General features: G+C 47.5%; 1 protein-coding gene across 1 annotated transcript in view; it reads right to left on the reverse strand.

Moving 5' to 3' along the window:
* TMEM163 (transmembrane protein 163) overlaps positions 1-21,441 on the reverse strand; it is a 221,482-nt gene that overhangs the window by 5,876 nt on the left and 194,165 nt on the right. The window contains exon 6 of the mRNA XM_044769034.2: positions 6,307-6,418. Within this exon, the coding sequence (XP_044624969.1) occupies positions 6,307-6,418 (112 nt within the window). The remainder of the gene's footprint in view (positions 1-6,306; positions 6,419-21,441) is intronic.

A 21,441-nucleotide genomic window follows, 5' to 3' on the forward strand; every position in this document is an offset into this window, starting at 1 on the left:
GGAGGCCGCATCCTCCAGAAGCCAGCCCAGGGAACTGTGTTGAGAGAGAAGCCAGGACTTGCTGGGAGCCTGGGGCTCGTGAGGGCTTTTCCAGGTAGGGTGCCTACCTGCCCACCACCCCCAGTGAGCACCTCCACCCATCACCCACTGGGGCCCCCTCTGCAGGACAGCCAGCCTGATGGAGAGCTTTCTGTAGGTGCCCTGAGAGAGCGAGAGTGGGGCGGAGGTGCGGACTTTAGCTCCACCTGAGATGTGCCTCACCAAGTCCTGAGGCCACTTCTCCAAGTCTTCCACCTCTGACCATGGAGGCGAGGGACAGGTGGGCCCGCTCCCTGGGCAGCCTCCTGGCTTCCCCTTCTCAGGGTGGCTCAGGGCCAAGGCTGCAGGCTGGGCCCCCGGGGAGTTTGTTTCTGTGGCTTCTCCACGCTCACTCACCTCTGGACAATGAAGAAACGTGCCCAGCATCCTTTCAGCCTCTGCTCTCCATGCAGTTCATGTAGCTGACTCTCCTAAGCCCACATGTTTTAAAAGCACAATGGCCCACCTGCAGCCTTTTGTCGCCACAATGGAAAGCTCTGAGCCAGTTGGGTCCTTCCCAGCCCCTTGCATACAGAGCATATTGGGACTTCCTCCCTCTCCGACCCGCCCATGGGTTGTGGCCTCTGCATATCACACCCTCAATTCTGCCTCCACATCTCCCAAAGCAGGGGGGCAGCAGGGCCACTCTGAGAAGGGGAGGCCGATTTCCCTCCCGACTTCTCTACATCAAGGTCATCCCTCCCCTCTCCTGTTACGAGAGGCTGGTGTTTACCCTCTTGCCTCTGGTTGTCCCTGGAATCTTTTAACAGGTGGAATCAGACGAGTCTTCAAAAAACAAATCTCTGCAGCCATCGTTTCTCAGAAGGCCACGAAAAGCATCAGCAGAGGCCACAACATTGTCACTGGCTCCCTGGGCTCATCGAGCATTCTCAAAGTTGGGAGAATTTTGTTTTGGGGTGGCTAGAGGAAAGGGAGAGACAAGGAGGAGATGGGCGCTGCCCCAGGACAGACTGGAATCCTTCACTCCCCTCTCTACATCTTGGTCACGGCACAAGTGGGCCCCGGGAGCCCTCAGAGAATCCGGTGGAGCTCAGAAAGGCTGCAGAGAGCATGTGAGGTTCCCCAGACCGCCACTAGATGTCCACTCAGCTCCACCAAGTCACTCCACTCTGCAAGCTGAGGACAGCCCAGCCTCTGATTTCTGACAGCAGGGCCCACCCATGCGTGCTCCCACCCATGTGTGCTCCCGAGAGTTCACAGCTGATGGATTTGCAGTGTGTTCACCTTCCAGGAGGAGCCTCTGACCTGCTTAGCTCCACTCACCCTTGGTTATGACAGAGCCTGACTCACTTCAGCCTCACCTGTAAGCCTGCACGAGAACGCTGGAAGGAGCACGCAGGTACAGGGGCTCGGTGCCTTTCTGCCCTGCCACATCCTTCGGAACCTGAGAGCCTTCCCAGCCGCAGCCATTCCACACTCAAGCCCTGAGCTCACAGCCCTGCCCACCAGACCACCCATCTTCTCACACAGCACACAAGGCCTTATGGGTCACTCACCTCTGGGGAGCTGTCCTCACCCCACACAGGCCCACAAACTTGTTCCTGTCCCCTCAGTTAAAACCAGAGCTGTTCCAAGGAATAAATGCTGTCATCAGTTTAAGAACACAAAATAATGCCTGAGGCTATCTTGATTAGAGGCTCCACTAGTCTTGCCTTAATGACAGATAAGAGTCTGTATAATTAAGCACATTAATTTTATGCAGAAAATTCTGATTCAAAGTTTTTCATGTGTTTGAAAACCCTCAGAGACTCTTGGTGATTTAGAATCGTGAGAGAGTGAGTACAGCCTGCCCGGGCCCCTCAACTCAGAGAGGTTTCCAGCCCTCCCGGCGGGCAGCACTGGAGCCGGGCTCCTGGCCCGAGTTCAGAGCTCTCTCCAGGTACTTTCCACACTGTCCCTCTGTCTGATTTGTAGTATCAACTTGCTCTACAAAATCACTTTACCTTAAATAATGCAGAGCCATCTTCAGCCTAGTCCTCGCAGCAACGATTGCATGTAGACTAAATAGCCAAAGACACAAAACCAAATTCGAAAAGATTTACTGCGCTGCATGGCACGGAGTGGGGAGGTCTGGAATTTACCCACCTCCTGCTGCCCCCCTTTCTCTGAAGACCTTCTTCCTGGCTGTAAGGACACAACCCAGCAAGACAAAGGCTCTGGTGGAGTCAGCCCAACCCAGTTCACACACAGCTCGAGCCTGGGAAGCAGCCACCTCCCCACTGACGGGGGAGGCCTGCCCTCCCTCCCTGCACCAGAAGCTGTTTGCTGGACTTGCTTCCTGCTTGGAGAGAAAGTGGCTGGCCTGTCCGCTGCCCTGGCCAGACCCTGAGAGGGGCATGCCCAGCATAGTGGCCACAGGGGATGCACTCCAGAGCCAGCCCCTCAGAAAACCCTCAATATTAGTGATAGGCATGGTCTGGAATCCCATCCTGCCCCCTACCTCCAAATGGAGGGAAGAACCGAGAGGAGATAATTACAGATGGTTCCCTGGTTCTGGTCATCAACGAAGGAGTGAAACTGGGATCCCAGACAATACAATCAGCAGGAGGCTGGAATTACTGCCCCAGATTTTGCTGACACTCCCACCAAGTGACTGCAGAGCACACCGACCCCCCACCTGCCCTGGGGCCCCTTATGGGGAACAGGCTTAGGGATGGGGGTGCTGCCTCTGCTCTTTGCAGTGGTGCTGTCTTTCTGTCTGTGTCTGTCTGTCTGTCTCTCACCAACCCCCAAGCCCTGCCCATTTTATTAATATCGCCAACATTTCCTCAAATCCCCTACATCCTCACCCCTCTGCCCTCACCCCTGGCCATACCACCGCCTTCCCCTCAGCTCCCCAAGACCTCTCCCCACGTCAGCCCTTGTTCCTTCCACTCTGTTCCAGCTTTACGGCCAAGGGGCTCATTAGAAAACATCCATCACATTACCTCATTTGTTTAAATATTCGGCAAAATATCCAAAATCCTACCCTTCACCTAACATCCTTCATGACCTGCCCTTGCCCACCGTCGGGGCCCCTGATTCTGCGTGCCCCCTTCCTCACGCGCCCCCGCAGATGCCCCAGGTTCTCTCCCACAATTCCCTCTGCCTGAGAGCCTTCTTCCCCACTTTCCACCTGTTTGTGGAACAATTTTCACTGAAACCATCCACTTCCATTTTAATGACTCCTCCCCGGTTCAAGAGCATGATGGAAATACTGCTTACGCGTGTGGACAGTTTTGTGTGTGAAAATCACAAAGTCAGAAGTTATTTCATTAGAAAAAAACAGACTCATCTTCTCTGTACACCAAGTAAAATGGCGAGAAGTTAGAAGAACAGTGAAGCCTAAAAGAAAGTTGGTATCTGGAATATCTGTAAGAGGTTCAGTAGAACCACCAGTCAAGGCATAGGGCCCACTGCTCTGAGAAGGGGGTCGAGCCCCATGGTCACGGGTGGGGAGGGGGACACAGCCTCCTGCCTGAGGGCCTGACGGGGGGCATGCAGGGGAGGGAGGTGTCTGACTGCTGGGTGCACACTCAGGCTTCCACAGGGCACTTCCTGTGTCTGGACTGTGGTCACCTGAACAGATACAACGCCAGTACTCTGAGAGGCTTTGTGACTTAAGGGTCCAACTCAGATCTGAGAGAGGAACCCCAGAGTTCTGACCACTGGGAGCCTAGAAAGCTGTGCTGACCGGTGCAGCCCCCGACCCAGGCCTGCCTTCCCCATTCTGCATGTTGCTGATAAAGAGACACAGAGAGAGGGGCACAGAACATACCGCAGGGAAAGCCAAACCCAGCCAGGCCTCTGCTCTGCTCAGGCCTAACGGGCCCAGGCAGAGCTGTGTCCCTCAGAGCAGCATGAAAGAACCTCGAAGGTGGCTGGAACACCCACCTCTAAACCCCTGGTTAAGGCGGACGCGGCTCTCAGCACAAGCACCCCTGCGCGGCTCACCCCTAAGGAAAGGAGGACCCCACAGCCAAAGGAGGTATTTTCTTTTCAGATGAAAAAGCAGCAGACCAGAAAAATCACAGGATTGAACATTTCTCCCCAAATTCTGGGTCTGACCCAGAGAGGAAAGGGCACCGAGATGGGCCAGGGTCTCGTGGGACAATTAGGGTCAGACTGCAAACTGCCCATGAATCCATTGTCTCAGTGGGTGACAGAGACCTCAGGAGACGTGGGCAGGCTGTGCCCTCAGGCGGGCCTGCATCGTTCCCATGGGACAGAACCACAAGGTCTTCAGGTCTGGCTCTGATAGACAGAACGATCCATATATGTCAGAGGGGTGATGTAACTCCAGTTGCAACCCCACTCTCGGGGACCAGGCAGGACTGTTCACACCAACAGGACAGACACCTGAGAGGGGTAATTCTGACTCTGCCTTAGGAGCTGTTTCCCCAGCTAACATGGCACCACCCACAGCACCAGGCACAAGAGAATTCTGTAACCCCCCAGTCCAGTGTGACTGCAGCATCAGGATCTAATTCCAGCAAACCAGACCTGAGGTCAGCTGAATCCCAACTGCACTCGCCCTGATGGAGGAAGGCAGCCTCAGGGCTTCATCTGGAGCTGGAGGAGCCGGGCTGGGCCGCCTGGGACACACAGGGGCCTTCACGCCGCTTGAAAGCAGAGCAGGGAACAGGACGGCTCAACCCTGGCAGCCGATCCTCCTCGTCTCTTAAACAGCTGCTACTGTTTAAAAAGTTTTCGTTTCATCTGGGCAAATGGGCTCTGCAGCCCAGGGAGAGAGGCGGCATCTCGCAGGGGTGGAAGCAAAGAGTGAGCCCTAGAAACGCTCACTAGAGGAAGGATTCTGAGAGCTGTTGGTCGAAACAGCATATAGGAGCACTGCACACTGCAGGGTCCACCTTCCCTGGTGGCAGTGTGTCCTGAGGACTGGCCACGGAGGCAGCAGCAAACCTCAGTGTGCACCGTGGACTGGGCGCTGGTGTAAAATGACTTCCTGGGCCCCACCTCACACTCTAGAATCAGAATCTTCAGTGGGGAGGCCCAGGAATCTGTGTGTTTAACACACACCACAAGCAGTTGTGATGCTGCCAGTGGTAGTGGTCAACAGACTAGCATGTGGGGTCCCTTGGTTTTGTATTCAGCCTATCAGATCATATAACCCCAACTTCTTCAGGCCTGTTCAAAGGAACCCACCCACATACATACACACAGGCGATGCTACTCCAGGGCAGTGCAGTCGAAAAGCTGGCAACCTCACTGTGACTCCCTGCCCACCTGCCCCGCTCCACACACAGCAGGGCATCAGGACGAGGAGTCAGAGCCCGCACGTGTCACCATGCTTTGTCACCTGGGAGAGAAGAGCCCTCTGCACTGCTACCCGCCCCGTCCACAACAGAACAGCAGCCACCCACACACATCTGCATTGAGGTATTTCACATAGGCGAGAACCTTCAGAGTTTAGGGGGTAAAGTGGTTCGTTTCTTAAAAAAGAAATGCAACAATTTCTGCTCTATTTTGTGCAGACACACCCACCAACCCACAAGTTTTCACCCTTTGACCTCCCATCCCACAGTACGGGGGCTCACCGCTCTACTCCTGATCCCCTGCACACACTCAGGAATGAAGACAAAGAAAATGAGCAGCCGACAGTGTTTGTCAAGTTTCTTGTCCCCTTGCCAGCACTAGTTGGTGGCGGTCCTACTTTCACACACCCTCCTCTGTCATTGCAAAGGCCACGCAGGAGCTCCTCCTGACCCATGGGGACACTTCTACCTGGTTTGGGTTTTAAGCAGAGAACACATGGATCCTTTGCCCAGTGAAGCCCTGGTAACTGCAGCTTAACTGCCAGGTGAGCATCTCACCAACTGGAGGGGAAAATGAGCATGGAGAATTCACAAAGGAAACTGATAGAACCCAGAAAAGACCTTTACTTCTTACGCAACGCACATGAAAGCCAAGACTCCAGGAGGTCCTTTGTGATTCATGATTAAGAGGCTGGGAGCCCCAATACACCCTGTTAAGAGCTCAGAGTGGAGGTGATGCATGAAGAGTTTATTAAATTCCCAGGTACAGGACTTCTGCCCTGATTTGGGAACGCTGAGAATCATTTAGCAGCCTGCAGAGAGGAGGACAGTGAGGAAAGGATTCCAGATTGTTGAGCTCTTCTGCAAGACAAGCAACTAAAAGTGACCCAAACAGCATCTTCCCTCATTGGGAGCTCAGCCCCCAGAGATCAGGCACCCTGGCCTTACTCACCATCTGTTATGAGTGCTCTGCTGGTCAGAACCTTCCCCAGCATAAACTTCAACACGGCCAGGATGCTGCAAAGGATCCCACTTAAAATGGAGACGCTGAACAGGAAGTCATCCTAGAAGAGAAAATTTTGGATTTCAATAGTTCACCTCCTGCTAGAGCGGATCATCTGCAAACCACTTGCCTTAAAAACCAGCTTTGTTCCCAGAACAAATAATCAGCTGGGTATGCTGCCACCAGGTGGGAGTATACTGCTTGTTTTCATACCTCAGTTACCTGTGTCGCTGAGAATTGGAAAAGAGGATCAAAACCAGATAATCCAGATTTATATTTCCTTAGAAACCCATTAAGTATTTCTTTTCCTGTGGGAGATTCTCCTTCTCACTATTCTGCTGAAATGATTGGCAATCATTGATCAATAACAGAGTTGGTCAGAATGCTAAAAACAGTGCCTTCTATGTAGTGTTTTTCCACAGATTCGAAAAGCAGCTGATTAAGAATTATGGACCACGTAAGTACACCACTGACCTAAGAACAGGTGAACACAGAGCCAACTGAATTTGCCACAGGGTCAATTATGGCTGAAACTATATATAACCATATTTTTTCCTTAAATTCACACAAGGCAATTGGAAGTTCAAATATATAGAGACTTCAAGGTGGGAAAAAGGTGTCTAAAAATAGTCTGCTATTGATGTTATCTTTGCACTTCCTGTAAGCTGTTACCTTACCTTTGCAAGCAAATGATTGAGTCACATATGCAAAGGCGAGCGCCACTATCTCACAACAGCAGGGCCCAGTGAGCTCCTCAGCCTGGAGCTCCCATGCATCACCCCTGTGGGACACAGCCTTCAGATTCTCCTAGATTAAAATGCGACTGCCAGCAGAAATCTGATAAAGCATCATATCTACCCAAAGAAATAGGATTCCTCAAGTACTTTATTATTCAAATTCATTAACCTGGTGACAGAAAGCTGGTGGAGGAAAGACAGTCTATTTCCTTGGGTTCAAAACTGAACAAAGTCATTTGAAAAATCACCTCCCGGGAAACAGGACATCTGCATGAGCATCAAAGCGTCTCCCCCCAGTACTGGTCAATGGTGGCTAGTTTTAACATATGTTCCCAAATCCTTTGCTACTCCTTCCTCCAGGAGGCACAGCTTAGTTCCCTCTTCCGTTGACTTTGGGCTAGACTCGTGACTGGTGTCTAACAAATACGCCGTAGAAAGGGAAAAATAGTAACTTTGAAGTGGAAAAAGCTGGTGAGCGATCTTAGCCAAGTGATCAAGATTAACATGACCATTAATAAGTGATGCTGACATCATATACCTCCTGACATGATGTGACGTGATGAGAAGAGCATGTCTTGGTGTTCCACCCAAAACCCATAACCTCAGCTGAATCGCGAAAACACATCAAACAAACCCGTTTTGAGGGACAGTCCACAAAATACCTGAGCACTACTTTTCCCACATGTCAAGGTCCTGAAGGACCAGGAATGACTGAGAAACTGTCAAATTGGAGATAAGGAGACACGAAAACTAGAAGCAATATGGTGGCCTGGACTGGATCCTGGAACAGAAAAAGGTCATCAAGTGGAAAAGCTGGAGAAATCAGAATAGAGTCTGGAATTTAGTTAATATGTAATCGCATAGTTTGGGTAAATGTAGCCTGGTTATCTTCGTGAGATGTTAACACTGGGGGAGGCTGAATGAAGGGTACACAGGAATACTCTGTAACGTCTTCATAACTCTTTTATAAATCTAAAATTATTTCAAATTTTAAAGTTTTTTTTTAAATAATCACCTCACTAAAGTTTCACCTCTTCAAATTATCGATAAGGACTGTGCCAAACCTGGTCTCTTGGCAGATCCCAAGTCCCTGTTGTGCATGAGGTTACACAGCAGGGGCCACAGGGGGTGGGGCTGGGGTGGGGAAAGACCCCCAAATCAAAATTCCCTTTGTGCAGGGACTCAGTCTAATTATGGGAGATGGCACCCACAGGAAATAGTGAGCATGATTAAGGAATCACATATCAACATAGACCCAGGAGCTGATGGCATTCAGAAAGCCCAAGTTGGGAGACAGATTTTAAGGCTCCAAATTGGGAGGCTGAATTCATACTTTGCTCACCGCATGCCTGAAGCCTTTCTGGCTCCATTCAATCTCTCTGTTTGCAAAGCCCTCATCCCTAAATTTCCAGAGGTGGAAAAAGCCTGTGTTCACCCCATCTAGGCCCCGTCTAGGTTAGGGGGACCCCTCACCTCCAGATACATCTCGAGAAGAGCCACGGTGGCTTTGCTGGTCCTCTCCTGGGTCTGCTAATCCAGGGGGCCCATCGTTGAATGGGGGGTTGCCTGCTGAAGAGCTATGACGTGCCAGCAGACCTTTGCTCAAATCTAGACTCCATCACTTACTGGGGAAACAAACCCAAGCTCTCACATCTCAATCCTGTCTTCCATAAAGGGCAGCGTGGTACCTACAGCCCCTGGCAAGTGGCTGATGTGCAGTAAAAGGCAGCAATTGTTCTTAAAGGGACCAAACACGTGATCCGTGCACTAACATTATCCATGCCACACTAGATGCTAATGGTGAGCCCCAGACAAAGTATGGCAAGCATTCCTATAAAAGAAACATAGGGAATTGACTACCTAGAAAAAAGTATGCATGGTGAAATGTAAAGAAATGTAAGAGAAGCTATGATTGGGATCCACAGTAGCTTATCAGCAGGAAGGTTTTTGGACCCACCCTTCACCTTAGAAGCTTCATCTTGGCGAAGGTTTCCATGGACTGAGTGGCTCTGAGGTCCACTTCCTGGAGGAACAGGGGGGTAGAGTTATGATATAATAAAGTAGAAGCAGTGTAGTAGCTAAAGACACTAAAGCAGAAGCCTTACTTAATAACTGAGTGACGCTGGGCAAGTCACTGAATCTCCCTCCATCTCTTCCTCCATTTCCACATCTGTAAAATGGAAAAAAGAATAGAGCTACCACCCTTGGTGGCTATGTACTGTGTCCACAGCGATCAACAGGAACTACATTTCCCAGAATTCCCTTCCTAAGTGGTTGTGAGTCACACTTGACCACCAGGGACATCTGGGTGATATTTGGAAGACAGAAGTGAAGTGGCCCCTAGGCCCTGAAGGCAGGTGGAGGGCAGCAGGTGCTGCTGCCGCCCATGGATGTGTTGCTGGTCCACTGGCTCACCTTAGTGGAGGGGAAGGGCAGCAGCCAGGCCCACAGCTCCTCTGAGTCCCAAGCCAGGCGTGTATACAGCTTCATGGCAAAAGGCTTCTGCTGCAGGTCACCTGTGTCATCAAGGTGCAGTTCTGGTCCATCTTCATGCACCAGGTTGTCCTTGCTCTGCTTCACTCTCTGCCCACCCTTCCTTCCTGCCAGGCGGCCCTGCTGACTTCAGGCCCGGACTCTGGGGCAGAAGTCTGACAGGGCTTCTTCGGTAGCCCCCACTGTCCTGTAAGGTCTCATGCCTGCAGCAAAGCCCTATTCCGTGCCCCTTGGAGTGGCTCCCTCCTCTGCTTGAATCTGACATACTGCTCCCTAAGGATGTTTCAAAAGGCTTAGACAGTGCCTGGCACACAGTAAATGGAAAAGCCAATAGGCAAAACCAGGTTTTTCCTGTCCGTGGATTATTTCTACCAACCACCCTCTGCTCCCCGGATCAGCTCTGAAGGAGCAACTGCCTTCCTGAAGTCTGGCAGCGCAGACATCGCGGCCATCCTGAAGCCTCACCCAGAGCTAGAAGGTGCTCCTCGCTACTGCTGCACTGATCTGCTTCAGAAAAAAGTAAACCCTGCAAAAGAACCCACGGAGGACCCGGGACGGCCCAGACCTGCCAAACCCCCTCTCCCCAAACCAGCTCTCAGCATCCTAGAAGTTCTCTGTGATTTCCCACCCAGAGCCCACCTGGCTCTCCTCTCTTCACACAGCCACCAAGTCTATTGTTAGCATGAGCGTAACATCAGAGATGTAGTCATCAACCTGCTCAAGACATCAGTCCCTGCCACGGACTGGGGGCTTTTTAGGGGGACATAAATGTCCCATGTTGAAGCCCTAACCCCCAATGTGATGGTACTTGGAGATGAGGCCTTTGGGAGGTGATTAGGGTTAGATGGGGTCATGCAGATGGGCCCTCATGATGGGACTAGGGCCCTTATAAGAGAGATTTCTCACTCTCTCTCCACCCACACATGCTGAGGACAGGCCAGGTGAGGTCAGAGGGAGAAGGCAGCTGTCTGTCCCCCAACGAGAGATCCCTCACCAGACACTAACCCTGCCAGCACCTCGGTCTTGGAGTTCCAGTCTCCAGAACGAGGAGAAATAAATTCCCGTTGTTTAAGCCACCCAGTGTATGGCATTTTGTTATGGCAGCCCGAGCTTAGACAGTCCTGAGCGAAATAAGAGAAGGAGTTTCTGAGAGGATTCCTTCCCGAGTCAGGAAGCCAGAGCAGACGCGGCTAACGATGAGAAACCGCAACCTGAGGAGGTCGGCACCACCGCGGACTTCTTTCAAAGTGCGGCCACAGCGATTGGGTCTCCCTCACCTCTCACAGTCTAGTCAAGCGGGCATCCGACAGATGGAGGAACAGGCACACAGAGGCTAAGGGACTTGTCCAGGGTCACTCAGCTAGGGGCAGGATCTGAATTTGTTCCCAGCTGTAAATTAGGCAAGGATGCCTCATCCATAGCTTCGTAAACATCTCTCGTTACTGAAACATGGACTCTGTAAGAACAGAGGGACCACTATTTCCTAGTTAGCTATCAGTTTCCACTGTTACCAGCAGTGGCCCTATGATTTCTCACAGCTGAATCATTACTGAATGGATAGACGATCAGGACAAAAAGATTCAAGAAAACTAGCCACTCACTCAGAAGACAAGGGTAAATGTATTAAAGGTTAATGCTACATGAATTATGTCTGTGCTGGCAAGCTTCTTTACGATCTTGTAGTGTGAAGGCCTTTTATAACTGTCTCAAAGCCATAAACAATCAATAGACTTGACCATGTGAAAATTAAAACGTGTGCAGGGGAGAGGTTATATACAAACTAGGAAAGATATTATCACAAAGGGCTAATCTCCTTAATGCATAAAGAACTCCTAGAAACTTATAAGAAAAAAACAAAAAACGAATAGAAAATGGGCACAGGACACAGGCAAAAGACAATTGGAAAATTAAAATGCATTGTAAACATAGGAAACATGCTTAAACTCATTCATAAAAGAAACAACAACCAAAACTACGCTGAGGTATCATTTTTCACCTAACCAAAAGTATTATTAAAAACTTTTGCTCCTTGAAAGACACCATTAAGAAAATGAAGGAAAGTCATAGTCTGGGAAAAAATGCTTGCAAACATGTATGTTCAGAGACTTGCATTCAGAATATATTAAGAATTTCTACAACTCAATAAGAAGACAACAGATGATTTAATTTAAAAAAATGAGCAAAATATTTGAACAAACACTTCACCAAAGAAGATATATGACTAGCAAATAAGCCCATGAAAAGATTGCCAACATCATTAGTCAGCAGGGAAATGTAATTCAAAACCACTGTGAGATACTATGATATACACATCAGGATCAGTAAGATTTAAAAGAGAGAATACCAATTGCGGTAAGGATGTGGAGCAACTGGAACACTCAGGTGCTGCTGGTAGGAATATAAAATGGTACAGCCACTTGTAAAACAGACTGGCCATTCCTTCTAAGGTTAAATACAGATTTACCACAGGACCCAGCAATTCTACTCATTGGCGTTTAACCCAAGAGAAACAAAAGCCTATGTCCACACAGAAACCTGCACGCCAGTGTTCTTAGCTATTTTCATAGTGTCAAACAACTGGAAACAACCTAACCACCCAACAACTGATGAATGGATAAACGAACTGTGATCTATCCGTACAATGGAATACTACTCAGCAATGAAAAAGAGTGAACTACTGATACATTTCACAAGAACATGGCTGCATTCCGAAAGCATTATACTAAATGAAAGAAAGCAGATACGAGAGACTAAATACTTTATGATTTCATTTATCTTACATTCTAGAAAAGGAAAACTATGCTGACAGAAAGCAAATCAGTGGCTGGGGAGAGGAGGTAATTAATGATTGCCAAATGCATGATGGAACTTTTTAAAGTGACAGAAATATTCTCTGTCTTCATTGTTGTGGCATTTCTGTGACTGACTATAAACATCTACCACATCTTATCAAATTGAATGGGTGAATTTTACTGTATTTACATCACATCTCAATAAAACTAATTTTTTTAAAAAAGAAGTTTATCTCAGGGACCCTTAGGTGACAATTCCTAATATTTACATAATTCAGATAATGCACATTATAATGGACATTGTGTACATTATGATAATGTGAGTAGAGGACTGCGATCAAAGCACAGTCATTACAAAGATTAAATCAGAAGCTTAGAGAGGTCAGTGGTGGCACACGGACCCAGATAGGCTGACTTCAAGTCTCCTGAATTTCCTGCTGATGTATTTTCACTGTCTGGGTGGGTAAACACTCCTTTTTCTAGACTTATCTCAAGTGTTTCCTCCTCTATTAAGCATTTCCTGACAGCTCATGCTCTAAGAACTGACACGTCCACTCCACGCCCCTGCTGGACCATGTTCTCATGGGTCCCATGACACGGGCTTGCATGTGTTTCCTTCATTGTCTCCCTCTCCTGTGAGCTCACTGAGGGGAGGCATCCATTCTCATCCACCTCAGTATCTATCCCCATTGCAATAATAAATGTTTGTGAAACGAACTGCTACACTGCACGGAGGGATGTCAAAATCATAATCGATAAAGTCTTTTACACGCAGTTTTAGGGAAGAGGCAGAAATGTTGATCCACATAGCCATTTGTCATCTTGACCCTGTGGAAGGTCAATAAAGTTGAAAATCTAACTCTGGGGGCCAGCCCGGTGGCAGAGTGGTTAAGTTTGTGCACTCTGCTTCAGTGACCCAGGGTTCACGGATTCAGATCCCAGGCACAGACCTAAACACCACTCATCAAGCCATGCTCTGGCATCGCCCAACATACAAAATAGAGGAAGATCGGCACAGATGTTAGCTCAGCGACAGTCTTCCTTAAGCAAAAAGAGGAAGATAAGCAACAGATGTTAGCTCAGGCCTAACTTTCCTCACAAAAAAACCTATCTCGGGGCCGGCCTGGTGGTATAGCAGTTAAATTCACATGCTCTACTTCAGCAGCCTCGGGGTTCACCAGTTCGGATCCTGGAAGTGGACCTATGCATCACTTATCAAGCCATGCTATGGCAGGTGTCCCACATATAAAGTAGAGGACGATGGGCATGGATATTAGCTCAGGGCCAATCTTCTTCAGCAAAAAGAAGAGGATTGGCAGCAGATGTTAGCTCAGAGCTAATCTTCCTCAAAAAACGAAAAACCTAATCTGTAAAGGCAATCCTGGGAAGGTAGGGCAGGGAGAGGAGAGGGCTAAGCTGATTAGCTTTTTAATGATCAACGGGATGCTGGAATGTACCTTGGAATGGGGAGAAACACCACCCCAGGGACAGACAGTGTTCTTGAGCACCAGCTGTTTCCCTGGACTGTTGGAGGGAAGCACGACATCGGTCAGGGCGAGGCTGAAATTCTGTGAAAGCCAGAAGGGTCCTCATGGCCACACTCATGCTCCAAGATATCAGACACGAGCTGGGTCTGAACGTATCCGTTTGCTCCCTGCCAGCCAAGGCTGTGGGAACAAAGGCTCAACTGCCACAGCCCTCCCCACGCCCATGGCCAGGGCTGCTGAGCTCCTCCTGCCCTTCCGGGCAATCGCCCGGGGCCCCCAACCCAAGCGTCAGGACAGCCTAGGAGAAGCCACCTCAGCCTGCTTGCATCACAGCCTCCACCTTCCAGACTGCATGGGACAAAGGCCAACGGTCAGTCCACCTGAGTGGAGTGTCTTTTCCAAGAGCCAGTAATGCCTTAAGTCTGTAATTTTCCAACTTAATTGGTCCCAAAACATGAAAAGCAACACCTTAACTCAATAGAACAAATTGCTTACAGAGAAATTCCAAGAACCTGAGAGACCCCTAGAGTACAAAAAGCTGTCCACCCCAAACTCTTTGGTCTAAGCCAAGACTAATCCCATCTTACCTAATAGATCAAGTCATGGAGACACCCCCCCCCCACCCCCATGTTCCCCAGAACCACCATCACCAGCTCTTGAAGTCTGGTCCACCAGTAGACAAGAAAGAGGGTACCTTCTGTATAAACACGAGATGGTCTTAAAATCATAGAGCATGAGAACTGGAAAGGGGCTTAGAGATCATCTAATCCATGCTGCAGGTGGGGAAACTGAGGCTCAGAAGGAGGAGGTGGCTCCCCCAAGACAGCAGAGAGACGGTTGCAAAGCTCAGAGTTCCCAAGCGTCCTCCATCTCAGCTTTGGCAGCCTGACACTACCAACCCCTTCCAATTCTCTAAGCTCAGGCTGGAATACCGTGAAAGCCACAGGGCTAATTTTAGGATTCAAAGACAATTAGGGGAGAGAGCTGATAAAACCTAATTGGGGGGAGGATCCTTGTGCTGATGTGTGATAGTAGTCGTTGTATCCTAGCTCAGGAGACCTTGGTCAGCTAGATCTGAGCCTTGGTCAGCTTTTCTCCAGGAGGATGCAGGGCCCCTGCACTGCCCCACATGCAGTCTGGTGACTTGGCAAATAAGAGTCCCCATGAACTGATGTACACTGCTAAGACAGTAATCTTTTCCAGCTCCTCTCAGCAAAGCCAAACCAAACCAATGGGATGAACCTGACCCCTCTGCCCTCACTTTTACCACTCTCCCCCTCTCTCCCTCTGCTCCAGCCACCCTGGACTCCTCCTTGTTCTTCCAACATGATGAGCATATTCCTACTTCAGGACCTTTACTCATGCTGTTCCTCTCACACCCTCACCTCCATCATACCTCTGCTAGATATCACCTCCTCAGTGAGATGGTCCCTGACTATCATCGCTCCCCATCCCTTGATCGTTTTCTTTTCTAATAGCACTTTTTACATTCAAACACACATGTGGCTACTTAAATTTAAAATTAACAAAACCAAAAAATCAGTTTCTCATTTGACGAGCCACATTTCGAGTGCTCAATAGCAGATCTAGAACATTTCCATCTTCACAGAAAGTTTTACTGGATAGTGCTGATTTAGAAACAAGTTGGTTATTCCCTTTGAACTGGGATAAAGCAGTAAGTGGATGGAAAGTGGTCTGGACAAGTGCGGGACAGGAGCACATAGAGATTATGACCTGGGAAACGGTCAGAAAGAAGTGGCCAGGCAAGGAGATCCCACCATGAGTTCAGCAATCACAGGGCTAAAATTCATCACCATTGACTAATACCCTGCCCCCAAAAGGCACCTAGGGATTAGGTGTTTTTTAAACTATATAATTTATTGAGGTATGATTAACATATGATAAAATGTACAGATTTTATGGGGCCAGCCTGGTGACGTAGTGGTTGAGTTCACGCACTCCACTTCGGCAGCCCAGGGTTCGCTGGTTTGGATCCGAGTTGTCGACCCATGCACCACTTGTCAAGCCATGCTGTGGCAGGCATCCCACATATAAAGTAGAGGAAGATGGGCAAGGATGTTAGCTCCTGACCAATCTTCCTCAGCAAAAAAGAGGAGGATTGGCGGCAGATGTTAACTCAGGGCTAATCTTCCTCAAAATAAATAAATAAAATGTACAGATTTTAGACATTTGATTTGACGAATTCTGTCAATGGTAACACCCATTTAACCACTCCCAAGAAAAACAGAACATTTTAATTTCCCTAGAAAGTTCCTTCATGTCCCTTTCTCCACCCTCTGCAACCACTTTCTGACCTCAGTCACCAGAGATTAATTCCATCTATTCTTGAATTTCATATAAATGGAATCATACAATAAGTATTGTTTTGTTTGGCTTCTTTTGTCAACATAATGTTTTGTGGGGGATGTTTTGGTGAGGAAGATTGACCCTGAGCTAACATCTGTTGCCAATCTTCCTCTTTTTGCTTGAGAAAGATTGTCCCTGAGCTATCATCCATGCCAATTTTCCTCTATGTTCTATGTGGGATGCCTGCACAGCATGGCTTAATGAATGGCGTATAGGTCCAACGCCCAGATCTGAACCTGTGAACCCTGGGCTGCTGAAGTGGAGTGCATGAACTTAACCACTATGCCACCGAGCCAGCCCCCAAGTAATGTTTTGAGACTCATCCATGTTGTTGCAGGCGGCAATAGTATGTTCTGTATTGTTGTTGAGTCTTATCCCAGTGATTAGTTTCACAGACCTCCCCATGAAGGGTTTTTAATAATTCAATCTCGCTGCCTCCTGTTGACACCAGGCTTTTTATTTAGGTTCCCAATGGAGATGGGCAGTTATTGATGCAAGGATTGAGCAAAGAAATAGGAAGGAAGCTCATGGGGTCTAATCCTCTCCCTTTACACAGAAGACCATCAGCCATCATGAGAGCTGTACCTTCAGGTCAAAATAGGGTGAAATGAGCTCAGGTGGAGAAGCTGCTAGAACAACGTCTCCCATCAGTGTCTACCAATAGCCTTTCAAAAGGCCAGCCCAATCATTGACCAAGATCCTGGCCATCAGGATGTCCCAATGCAACTTTCCGACCCCTTCAACTTGCCTGACTAAAGCTGAACCCCATTCTCTCTGCTATGGACTGCATGTTTGTGTTCCCATAAAATTCAGATGTTGAAGCTCTAATCCCCAATGCGATGGTATTTGGAGGTGGGGCCCGTGGGAGGTAATTAAGCCATGAGAGTGGGCCCCTCGTGATGGGATTAGTGCCCTTATAAGAACAGACATAAGAGAAAGGATCTCTGTCTCTCTCTCTGCTATATGAGGATACAGCAAGAAGGCGGCCACCTGTAAACCAGGAAGAAAGCTCTCACCAGATACCTAATCTGCTGGCACTTTGATCTCAGACATCCTAGCTCCCAGAACTGCGAGAAATAAATGTTTGTTGGTTAAGACACCCTGTCTATGATATTTTGTTATAGCAGCCAGAACACACTAAGACACCCCCATCACTCCCACCAACATCCCGTATACCAAAATAGAGGTGGGGGTGTGAATTAACACCCATAAATCAAATTCATCTTCCTAATGACCCACATCATCACATAAAATGGATGATCCTTGTTTCTGGCTAACCATTAGCCAGCAGCAATTTCTAATGTTGTCACACTGAGTTTCTCAGCCTCCCCTGCGACCACCCCCACTTCACCATATAGCCTCTCCTCAGAGCACTTCTACTCATGGTGGTGTTCACAGGAAAACCTTTGGTAGAAATGATTTTTTTCCCTGAAGTACCACTTGCCACCTCCTACTTTAAGCTTATTCCTCATCATGGTTGATATCAGTAGTTGTAAATCCAGGTCACGGTGAACTGTGGCACTAACACCAGACAGAGGCCGGGGCTGGAAACCCAACCCGCTCATTCCCCCAAAGACCAACACTGTCCCTTTTCAGAAGATGTGTGACCACATGTGGGGATATGAAGGCTCGCTTGCCTATGCCTGCAAAAACGGCGTCCTCTGCTTCCCTAATGAGGACAAATTTCAAACCATTCTGACACTACATGTGTTACAGAATTACCCAGGGAAATGTTGGTGCTGGCTAAATAATAAATGTATATTGATTTACGGCCCCAGGTGAAATTAAAAGTCACTCTCATCCTCAGGTCTTTTCATCACCATTGCCCCCACCCCCGCCCCCAGCAGATGAGAAAAGCTGGCAGATGTGGAGGAAATTACCAGAGCACAAGCCCTCAATTTCCCTTGGTTATTAAATTATATTGACAAATTACCATGGATTCACATTAAATGTCTTCACAATTTTTAAATTAGCATCAGACCATTTTGATGTCAGGAGGGTCAAGAGTTGCCGTTTAGATAATCAGGTAAGCAGCCAGGAGCTTCTGCAGCTGGCGGACATCGGGGTCCCTGGTGGGACTTACAGACTGCAGAGTGATTCCCGGCTGGGCTGACCAACCTGGCTGTTGAGGCCCCGTGAAGTCTTGTGAAAGGAGCGGATGCCCACCTCCACGGGCCCCCTGAAGCCCGGGTTGGCGGGGTCCCGGGATGCCGTCGAGGAGGGCAGGCAGCATCAGTGGAGGCACTAGACTGCCACAGGAACAAGAAGGGCCTGAAGCGCTTGGCTGCCACTCCAAGAGGCAGCCCGGCTTCCGGGAAATGAGTCCGATTGCTGCTTTCTCATGCAAGATAGGAACGTAAGGCTCTTTGGGGCGGAGCACTCTAATCCCTGAACACAGCCGTGGGATCTGAGATGAGCTGTCCTGCTGGGCTCGCACACCTTCCTCCCCCAGTGACCACGAGGCATCTAAAGGAAGCGACACCTCTGGGGTTGCCTAAAACTGGGACCAAGTATAACACCCCACAGCTAAACTGTCACGACACAGAGGCACGACGGCCCTCAAATAGCTCCGCTCTGCAAAGAAGTAGGATCTGCTGGCCGCCTGCCTCTGCTCCCTTTGTTGGTATGAGTACTACACCGAGGAATATTACACCAAGACCCCAGTATCAAATAAGAGAGTTCCTTAAATAACAGTCATAGTAATATAAGCAGATGCTATTATCAATGTCCATTAGAGACGACACTCTTTTCCAAATGCTTAAAAACAATTTAATTTTATTTTAAACACAACCGTTGGAAGATATCTGCTAGGTAGAAATTATGACCCCAAACAGAGAGGTTAAGTAATCCCCCTAGAGTCAGGTCACACAGCTAGTCAGTGACGCTGAAGGTACACCCATCTGTCGACCTAAAATATACTGCCCTTCATACCTAAAAAAATGGAGGACAATCTGCCTCTAACGTTGCCTAATGGCCCTGAATTTCAATTTTGGCCAAACAAAGGGAAAACAACAAAGAATTCACAAGGCTAAGAATATTGCTTCATATATTTGAAAATGCCTTAAAAATCAGAAAGGATTCCAATTTACGATGGTGGCATGAACACACACATTCTGCTTTTGTAAGGCCACTAAATGACAGCTTAGGAATTTTTTTTTAAGGAATGAACCCACAAGGACAAAGACAACAATAGAAGGACAACAGCCACACGACTGTGGGAGCTGGGAAAGTAGACCCCTTACAGGGTCAGGGAATGTGGTCTCCTGGGGCACAGGGGGAGGTCAAGAAGCAAATTGTCAGAACCCCCAAAGGCTCAGGAAGCAATGCCACGAGGCACTCCTGGAATAGGGGGTGAAAGAGGTGAGACTAAAAGCAGGAGGATTAATTGACAATGTCTGGAAGAGGCCCAGACCGCCTCCCCCACTGCCCAGAGTGTGTTGACCTCGGCTCCCAAGCAGGGGAGAAAGCGTATTCACTACAGAAAACAAAATAAAGGGTCTCCTGCTGCGTGCACCAGGCTCAGCTGAGGGCAGAGGCTACTGCATTGAAAAGAGGGGCTTAAGGAAGTTTACCTGCTGACCTGTGAATGCGACTAGCCCAGGGGAACAGAGAACAAAACTTCAAGTGCATTAAGTAAAACGTACACTTATAAAGGAAACCAATTATATTAGCATACACTTAATGACATTAAAAATTGTGCTTCTAAAAAAAATAGGGCTTCTAAATTAATGTATTAAATAGCAAATTCTAATGGATCTAATACAGTAATACAGTAATTTTAAGTTCTGATAACCACAAATAATATTTTGAGATATCTGCCAAAACCAATCTTAAATATATCTGATTTTTGTTGATGACAAAGTCACAAGCACTCCAATATTACAACCGTGGTTCATTGCTTAATTTTATGATAGAAGAAAATGCTAAATTTCAGATACAGGTTAAATGAAAATAAACACAAAATTTCTTTCTGATTCAAGTTCATGGATCTGTTAACTTCCATCCATGGACCCAAACACCAGGTTAAAAACTCTTGCCCTAGAATTAAGATCACGTTTGACAAGCCTAACCCACACACAATCATAAATAAATTCTTCTTAAATATAATCAGAAAGCTAATAATCACCAGACTTTGGGAAGCCATCTAATATGAAAGACAGAGACCAAACACATAGAAAAATGTCACTTCGTGATGGTATACAGGGAGGAGAAAACTTTTAAAATTATTGTTAACATCATCAGAGAGAGGAAATATTGTACCTATCAGACAAGAAAAGGATGCTATAAAAGAACATATAAAGAAAAAAGAAAGTTTTTAGAATTTAAAAACATAACAGAAGTTGACAATTTAACAAAAGCATCAAGAGATAAGGTTAAGAAAATCTCTCAGGAAGTAGAACAAAAACATAAGACATAAAATATAGGAGAGAAAAGAAGACAAAATTAGAAGACTAGTTCAAGAAGTCCAACATTTTAATAATATAAAGCCTAAAAATACAGAATAGGGAAAATAATAGCAAAAAAAACCTCATTAACAAAATAATTTAAGAAAAACTCCCAGAACTGAAGCACACAAGGTCCAGAACGAAATGGTCTAAGTGCCTAGCACAAGGCATGGAGAGAAAAAAAATCCTTACCGAGGCTAACAACTGTAATCTTTCAGGACACTGAGGACAAACAGAAGATCTTACAAACTTCCAAAGAGGAAAAGCAGAGCTTTTTTTAAAAAAACAAAAAAACAAAACCAAAAGATTGGTTATTAGAATTGCACTAAGCTTCTCAAAAGCAACACTAGAAATTAGAAGACAGTGGATTAATACCTTCAAAATTCTAAAAGCAAACTCATTTCTACCCAGGCAAACTACCAAATAAATGATGAGGACAGAAACACCAATATTTTAAGACATTCAGAGTCTCAAAAAATTTACCTTCCTTATATCTGTTCTTAGGAAGCTACTGGAGGATGTGCTCCTCCAAAACAATGGAGTAAACCGTGAAAGACAAGAACACGGGATCCAATAAGACACAACCTAAGAGAAAAGTAAAATGAATCCCCAGGATTACAATGAACGGGATCCCAAGATGACAGCTGTGGAGCAGACCTGAAGTGTGCACATATATACATGTGTGTGTGTTTGCATGTGTGTGTGTGTGTGATTTATGTTATACATTCATTTATTAGTATCAGGGAACATACAATGTAACGCA

The sequence above is a fragment of the Equus asinus genome, chromosome 4 (genome assembly GCF_041296235.1).
Source record: "Equus asinus isolate D_3611 breed Donkey chromosome 4, EquAss-T2T_v2, whole genome shotgun sequence".
NCBI classification, from domain to species: Eukaryota; Metazoa; Chordata; class Mammalia; order Perissodactyla; family Equidae; genus Equus; species Equus asinus.